Source organism: Gobius niger (genome assembly GCF_951799975.1).
Source record: "Gobius niger genome assembly, chromosome: 20".
Taxonomy (NCBI): domain Eukaryota; kingdom Metazoa; phylum Chordata; class Actinopteri; order Gobiiformes; family Gobiidae; genus Gobius; species Gobius niger.
Genome location: NC_136871.1, coordinates 10,194,025 through 10,202,694, shown reverse-complemented (window position 1 = coordinate 10,202,694; position 8,670 = coordinate 10,194,025). Strand labels below are relative to the sequence as shown.

The window sequence follows — 8,670 nt, the reverse complement described above, 5'->3', positions numbered from 1 at the left end:
TTATCTCACTTGTTCTGAGATGTTTCTGATTCAGTACATTTTGTTGTTTTTTCAGGTTGATTTATCTGCCAATGGTGTAAGAAAATTCAACTTCCCATTGACAGTTATACTTTCTTATTTCTTGCAAGGTTACCATAGATCCAGTCCAGACCTGTCATGAAAAACAATAAAGCATTCTTGGTCCCCGTCAGGAAAAAAAGGAGAGACTGTGAGTTTCATGTTGTGATGAAAAGCCCTCTTGGTCCAGAGCAGGAGACAGAGAGGGGAGTGTCCCTGTGAGGTGGGAGTGACCGGGAGCCGCTATAAACTGACCAAAGGATCCAGAGGAGGACAGTAGTTTCTGGACCGTTGCTTCCGCCTCGTTTCTCCCTCAGCTGCACAAGATGATTCTCAAAGGACGGCACTGATCATCGACCCACATCGACTCGGAGAAGGTAAGATCGCCAACTTTTGGTCAAATTCAGCTTGTTTTTGAGGGGTGAATTTGTCTCATTCTACACCGGCGGGGCAGAAGTGTGCCCTCAGCGTTTTCCTAATGTAATCTCTACTCTGGTCATTTCTTTTCTTCACGGCGCGTCCTCGTCCAGCAGCGACTGTGATGATGGAGAAAGCCGCTTTGCTGACGCTACTCTGCCTTTTTGTGACTGTATCAGGCTCACCGCTCTATCCATCTATTCGGTAAGTCTCACAAATGCCTCCTATAAAATCATTGTTTCACTGGTTCACTGGTTATCCACTGTAATGCATGCAATAGGATATACATAATGAATAAATACAGATATAAAGATGATAAAAGTGCTTTAAAAACATTGTCTAACCTTTTCACCTGTTGACCTAAACTGCACTTGCCTCTGCCGCCATATTCTCATTCATTTGTCCAGGACTGTACAAAAATAATTGTACTCTCAGGGCTGAAAAGGAGCAGCATTCATAAATAGTGAAGCCTATTATTGGGTGAAGTTGGCATGTCATGACGATGGCCCCTGCCGTTGTTTTGAAAATGAGGGGTCAACACATCTGCGTTAGTCACACACTGGACTTTAATCGCCGTCTTTCACGAGTACGGGGGCTTGAACGTTTTTTTCAGAAGCTCGTTTCAGATCAATCTATGTACCGCTATTCAAGATACAGTCACGATGAGGGCAGAGAGAGAGATTTTTAGTGTCTAGTCTGGTGAGTGCAGTGGAATCGAAGTGCTCTTGTTGGAAACTCTTCACTCCAAGCACCATCTAAAATATAAAACATCTGACCTTCCAGCTACAGCCAGGCATGTTCTGCAAAAAAACAACAAAAAAATGATCAAAAGATGAAAAGTTGGTAAGCAAAGTTATCTGCCAATGTTGTAGCATAATGATCTTGTTGTACGTTAAACTTAGTGAATTGAATTTGAAATAGGAAATACGTTTTTATTTCAGGGTTTCTTCCCACCACATTTTCTCCAGTTTGGCTTTACTCCAAATCTAAAAGCTTTTCGGAAAAAAAAAAGGGTCAATATAGCAACGAAAACGAGGATGAAAATACAAGAAAAATGTGGAAAAAAAGCGACGAGAAAAGGCCAGAAAAAGTTACTAAAAAGCCACAAGGAAGCAATGAAAGAGTAACAAAAACGTGCAAGAAAAGCAACAGTAATAAAACAAAAAAGCAACAGAAATGTGGCAAATCACGACAAAAAAAGCGACAGAAAAATACGATGAAAAGGCAACAAAATCACGACAAAAAGAAACGAAAAAAAAGGCCACAAAAAGCGACAATGAAGCAACAATAGTGCGACTAAAAATGTGTAAGAAAATCAACAATAACACGACAAAAAAGTGTCAAAAATGTGGCGAAATATGACAAAACCACGACAAAAAGCAACGACAAAAAGGCCACAAACAAGTGACAAAAAAGCGACAATGAAGCAGCAAAAGTGCGACTAAAACGTGTAAGAAAATCAACAATAAAACAACAACAAACGAGGAACAAAAAAGAGATGAAAACTCTTCCAAAATGAGACAAAAATGCTGCGACATTGCGACAAAAAAAGTTACTCTATATCCCTCCACTACAGCCGTTTCCATAGCAACGGTAAACAATTGAGCTGGAACTGTAGCTTCAGGTAAAACAGCTTAAAAAGTGAAATAACTCTGACTAGGACGTAAATAAAAGGCCAAAATTAACAGTTTCAGTTCATGGCATGAGCAAATAAGACAACTCGGAATATTAAATTGGATTCAAATCTGAATTTCTTGGATATTTATGACATAATTCAACATTTTTTTAACTGTATAAATTCATTGAAAATACCAAAATTATGGTTCAAAACATAACAAGCTTTAGTTTTGGCTTGAATCGACCACTGTTTTTTGCTTCAAAGTTTCCCGTTTTGTCCGATTCTCTCTCTTCTGTTTGATAAAATGCTTGCAAATCTTAAGGAAGGAAATATGTACCAATTTTGTCTGCGTTTGTCGCATTAAAATACAGTCACTTCGCCGAGGGGGAAAATAGAACCTTTTTCACCCTTTGTTGCCATTTGCTGGTGAAATATTAACTTATTTATCACATACATACAAAAAAAGTAAAGTCAGGATGTTTGTTCACAGCAGATTGTTCAGTAGAAGTGAAACAACGGCAGTCGCAGCTAGCATTAGCATTAGCACCAGGATTACCACCTGAAGAAGCTCAAGACCCACCAGTGGTACCACACTTTGAGAACCGCTGCTCGAAGTAGTTTCATCATTTGTGGATTTTCCTTTTGGAATAATCAATGTAACTAATGTGACGATCAAGTCCAAGATCAATCTGATGTAAATTAGCTCGCTGGTTGATCTGCTTCATAGTTCCAGGTAAAATGGATCCTGTTTATAAACGGAGTGGATGAACAAAGAGGGTTTTTGTTGTGCAGTAGTTTATAATAATGCGTGGGTCAACCAGGCTCCAAATTTCGGCTACCAAACAAAACCACTCCACCATTAAAATGTGTGAGCGAGTTGAGGTAGCGGAGCGTGAACACTGAAGTATATTGAGCCATAACCGTGAATTATAAGGCTTATGGACATTGGTTTAAAGACTGTAAGTCTCAAGCGACATTTCTTGCAAATATTTATGTTGTCAATATCTTGAAAGCGAGGGAAAAGTCAGGACGGCAGCTCCGTAGGCAGGAGCGGACAAAAAAATACAAACAAAGTCAATTTAGATGGCCTATGTGTATGTGGATCTCTCTGGTCACAATACTAATAAAAAAGACTTCGTTTACAGTCCACTTCCTTATTGACAAAAAAAAAAAAGTGTTTATTTCTAATTCCAGTTTAAATGTACTGAATGTCGGCGACTTGAGGCCACAGTTTCAGACCCTGGACTTTGTCCAACAGTCGCCTTCAAGGGTCAGAAATGTTTTTCTCACATAGTTGGAATAACGATCCTACAAGGACTGGTCGTCACTTTTGAAGCATCTCTACATATGAACGGCCGTTCACTTCTTCAGTTTCTGTCGATCTCTGGTACTCAGCCCTGGTTGTAAAAATAGATTTATGCTAATATTGTAACAAGCTCCACGGCGACGACAAAAACGCTTTAAATCATCAACTTTCCAGCGGTTAAAACGGTCCAAATCAGAGCTTTCTTCGTTGTTTTACGCTAACTATCAATGTTGTTTGGTTGCCAAAAGAAATTCCATTACCCATAATGCAACGGGCGGCCCGAGATGGGCATTCGGCTTATAGCAGCTGTAGATTTGGAAGAGGCACATTCTGTCTAACATTCACTTTATTATTATACTTTGGACAGTGCACAGTAACACAGGTGTACTTCTGTCAAGGTCGAGGTCAACTTTATTTCGAGAACACATTTAAAACAGCCAGGACAGCCACAAAGTGCTTTCCATATTCAATGCAAAAATAGAAACAACACACAAAAACATACTTAACGGAATAAATAAAGAAATCAAGTACGAAGACTGAGAATTTAGGGCAGCAGCAAAGGCTCGGTCTCCTTTGGTTTGACCTTTTGTAAAGCATATTCTCAGATATTTATGCAGTGCAAGGATTGTGCCTTCCTACAATTAGGTTTGTCTATTTTAAAGGTTTGGCCAAAGAGATACATCCATCCTCATGACGTCGTCTCTCGAAAGCCCGGCACAGCGTTTAGAAGAGGAGCCTCCGCAGAGTGAGCGAGCCGAGATACGGTCAGTCACAAACATAAATCGGTCACTCTACTGCGAGGTAAGACTCTGCACTGGAGGGAGGCATCGACACAGAAGCAGAATATCGTTTTGAGATGAATAATTTGAGACTTTGTCGTTGATTGATGTCTTCTTTGTGATGTGCAGATTAGGACGCCACGCAGATGCCATCTTCACAAACGGCTACAGAAAAGTGCTCGGTCAAATCTCTGCTAGAAAGTTTCTCCAAACCATTATGAACAAACGGCTCAGGTAAGTGTACGAAATCTTTCTGAACCAACTTGTAAACATCGAGAAGTGAAATTATTGCAGATTTGATTTTGTTAAACCCGAGTGATGGATAAGCTGTTGTTACTTTTCGTTACTTTTCTTTACCTCTTAACCCCACTAAATGTTAAAGCTTCTATACATGCAATGACATCACACATGGTTCCGGCGGCCATTTTGAATACCGAAGTAGAATTATGCAGTACTACAACATGCAACAATATCTTTACTCAGGATGAAAGTAAACACAACTGATTGACAATGGCATTTTTATGTACAATGTAATCATTGCTCGAGAAGAAAACAGTAAAAACACGGTCCCAGAGACGCACGTTTATGTGATAAAACCAGCAAATGTGGCACAGATGTAGCAGCTCTGTCTGTGGAGTTACAGCAGGATTTACTAAAGATCTGCTTCACTCTGAAGACTAAATTAAGATATCAAAGAGGATACTGAAAACCTTGCTCTGACATTGTTACAGTTTGTCATGTCAACAGAGTCTCAGTCTGAGTCAATGTTTAAGCTGCTCAAGACGTTAGCATGCTACCGGTTAGCAACTGTCAACAATCAACTGTCAATGACTTCAACACAATAAACACGTGTGTGACTCATATCTATGAACACTGAGGAAATACTACAGTAACAGCTCAGCTCTGACCTCTGTCACGTGTTGTATTTAAGGCTAGATGTTTGGAGTGTGGTTCAGGGCTTTTAGCTGAGTTGATGAAGCTAAATGCTAACCAGTAGCATGCTAACATCTTAAACAATGACTCACTGGTTTCTACACATAAACGTGCGTCTCTGGGGTCGTGTTTTTACTGTCTTCTTCTTGAGTAATGATTACGAGTACATAAAATGTCACTGTCAATCAATTGCCTTTCATTTTCATCCTGAGTAGAGATATTGTTACATGTGGTAGTACTGCATAATGCTACTTCGGTGTTCAAAATGGCTGCCACAACAACAAAAGTCACATGACTGAAAAGCATGTACGTATAGGCCTGTGTAACGCCTCATTTGAAGCGAGGACCTACAAATCTCATCTAAATGGAGCTTTTTCCAAGCGTTTTTCTCACTTTTGGTTTGCGTTTTTGCTTTTGTTTGTCACTCTTTTGTGGCTTTCTCGTCACGTTTTGATCACTTTTTATTGCTTTTTTCTATCATGTTGTTGTGGCTCTTCTGTTCTGCATTTTCACTATTGTTTTGCCTCATAATTGACACTTTGTTCAAGAAGCTTAAAGCCACAATGGAGAAAATGTGCTTGGTTCAGGTGGGGGTTAAGGGGTTAAAGAATAAATTTGCTCGTTAAGTATATGCCCGTGCCATCAGGGAAGAAAATTATCAATTGATGGAATAACCTGGTCATTCAGGGTATTCAGGTGACCTCTTTATTTAAACATTATGTTGCTGAACCTGGACCTGAGCAACTGCAGTAACCCCAGATTCAGCTGTGGACTTTTTTGGCAGCCCCCTAGTATTTCCAATCTGACTCTTTGCATCTTTGTTTCTTTGTTATTTGCATCAATGTGACTTGTGTGCAGGGAGGAGGGCGAGAGCTACATGAAGCGTCAGTCCAACATCTATCAGGGGACGTACAAAGAAGACCTCACGTCCATCCTGAGCAACCAGAGATACACAGGGCTCCAGGATGAGCAGATACTGAGGCCCAGGTCAAACTTCTCTCTCTGCGTTTAACATACACTGACTGACATAATCACACGCTCTAATATTATGTCGTGTCGCCTTTAGCTTTGCACACAGCTGTGGCATTGTTTCAATAAGCTTCTGCAAAGTCATAAGATCCAAGATCTTGTTTTGATGATGGGAGAGTGTGACCACTGCGCAAAGCCTTCTCCAGCACATCCTAAATAGTCTCATCTGGACTCTGTGGAGGCTGATCCATGAGTTAAAGCAATGTCTCATGCTCCCTGAACCACTCTTTCACAATGTGAGCCCAGTGAATCCTGGCATTGTCATCCTGGAATAATTATGCCCCTGCGTTCTCAAACTGTGATTTCAACTTAAGATCTACTAACTTTTTCAAGGTTTATGCAGATAGCAGCAAGTCAAATTCTGCTCTATTAGGGCTGGGACGATACACTTTGGTCGGGATCCAATACGTGTCACGATACGATACATATGATGATACAATATATTCAGTATTACATTTATGTTTTTTCATTATAACAAACTATTTTTTACCCCAAAATAAAATAAGAAAGCACAAGTTGAGTTTGCAAAATGCATAAATTAAATATAGATCAGATATTGATATTGATCAAAATATTTTGAAAAGCGCAAATGGCAGAAGCATTTTAAAAATCTCTTTTTTTCCCAACTATCTTTAAATCAAACCCGTTTGTAAATAGATTTTACATTAACTGAGTTAAGTATCAAAAATAATGCGATGCATCATTTCCGATACAATACATGTAGTATCACCACAAAGAAGTTCTCCGATATCTCGCAAAACTATATTTTGCCCCAGCTCTATATGTATTCATCAGTTCTAAAGATTAAGAACCATTTGGTAGCACAGCGGTTAGTGCTCGTGCTTCACAGCTAGAAGGTCTGGGTTTGATTCCCACCTGGGACGGGGTCTTTCTGTGTGGAGTCTGCATGTTCTCCCCGTGTCTGCGTAGGTTTCCTCCAGGTCCTCCGGTTTCCCCTTCCACTAAAAAGCCAGGATGTTTGAGAGTGCTCTAGAGGGACGATGGATAGAAATTAGCCCAAGTCTACAATCTGGTGTTGCTTGTTCATTAACCTGCACTATCCCGACCAAATAAACCAATTAAATTAATTCCTTCAAACAGACAAATGAAGGGAAATGTAAAAGGAAATGGGACACGATAGGCCACTATAGAGCGTAAAATTGAATGTGATTTGGACTCTTTTTTTGTATTTCTGATGATCATATGGAGTAAGAGATCGATTCCATTTCATGGAACCTTTAATCTCATGCTGTTGAAATCCAATATTTCAACATTAAAATTACATTTTAATGTAATACGGCCTTAATTTATCAATATTTAATACTATTTAATGCCCCGCAGAAACCCTGTTTTTACGGCAATTTCAATCAAAGATGTAAACTTATTGTGAGAACGGTTTGGAGTGTGAAAGTGAAAGAAAAACAGTAAATTTATCCGCCATCTTCTCTTCACAGACTGCGGAGCTGAGAGCGGTGGAGGCGTCTGCAATCACACCATCAACTCCCATCACCAGTTTTACCATGTCTCCTTCAGTGTTATTTTCAGTTATATTGTTCCTAATAAAAGAGTAAAGATCAGTAAAAGGTTGTGGTTTGTTAAATGTTCCTAAACACAACCATCCAGCCCCGTCAGGGTTCAGGAAGTCAAAATCCTAGTCAAAATGACCATATACTTGAATTAGTTTACCAAAAGCACGACTGTGGTAACGACTGATTCTACCGAAAATCTTTTCCAAATACTTAATAGAAGTGAAAAATAGTTTTAGAATGTTTCTGCTCCTGCAAATGTCCAAGCGTTGCCACACAGCTTATTAGTTTCCATCATATACTTGTTACTTGTGTACATGCGATACCTCATTTGAAAGCCCAGTACATCTTTGCAAAACAGGCCTGCTCAATGACACTTAACCAGAGAGATGTTGTTTTAATGAGTATTTAAAGCAGAACTAAGTAACTCATGCTCCTAGAGGCCATAAGCGCCACTGCAGGTGTCGTAGCATGTTAGTTTTTTACTCAATTGTCCGTGAGAGTAAATACTACAGAAAAGACAAAGGGAGAGAGGGATATTGCGCATCCAGGTACACAAAAGGAGGAGCAAATTTTTTTCACTCGAACTTGGCTGTAAATAAGTGATTAAATGGCCACAGCCTGCAGTTAGCCCGTCACTTCTCCTTTGCGATTCTATTAGTGTCTTTTGCGCCTCCGACCCAGAGGCAGCAAAGTTGCAATTGTGGTTTTCTGGTCAGAGACACCAGGGAAGATGAAGGACCCCCCAATCATCCCATTAACACTACCCCCAGAGAGGCTACAGAAAGGTAAACAAGTTACTTAGTACAGCCTTATGGATCTGGCAACCCAAAGCATGAGCTTTGAGGAAAATTCTTTAGTGAACCAAAACAAGAAAAACTTGACTCCAACCTAACATTCTCAGTAGGTGTTTTGGAAAACTAATTTGAAGAATCAATTCAAAGTTCTTTTGTTTAAAGGGGGGTATTATGCAAAATCGACTTTTTCAAGCTTTACATCAGGTTA

The 8,670-nt window shown here is 39.7% G+C and overlaps 1 protein-coding gene across 2 annotated transcripts; it reads left to right on the top strand.

The window, feature by feature from the left end:
• Window positions 1-313: 313 nt before the first annotated feature.
• ghrh (growth hormone releasing hormone) lies at window positions 314-7,716 on the top strand. Of its 2 annotated transcripts, none has more exons than XM_079579362.1 (6): window positions 314-434; window positions 588-678; window positions 4,061-4,162; window positions 4,307-4,411; window positions 5,969-6,097; window positions 7,594-7,716. In XM_079579362.1, the coding sequence occupies exons 2-6, from the start codon at window positions 599-601 to the stop codon at window positions 7,604-7,606; spliced, it is 429 nt and encodes a 142-aa protein (XP_079435488.1). In that variant the 5' UTR covers window positions 314-434; window positions 588-598; the 3' UTR covers window positions 7,607-7,716. The 2 variants fall into 2 exon arrangements, with proteins under 2 accessions (XP_079435488.1, XP_079435489.1); XM_079579363.1 differs by having other exon boundaries at window positions 326-434; window positions 591-678.
• Window positions 7,717-8,670: the final 954 nt, after the last annotated feature.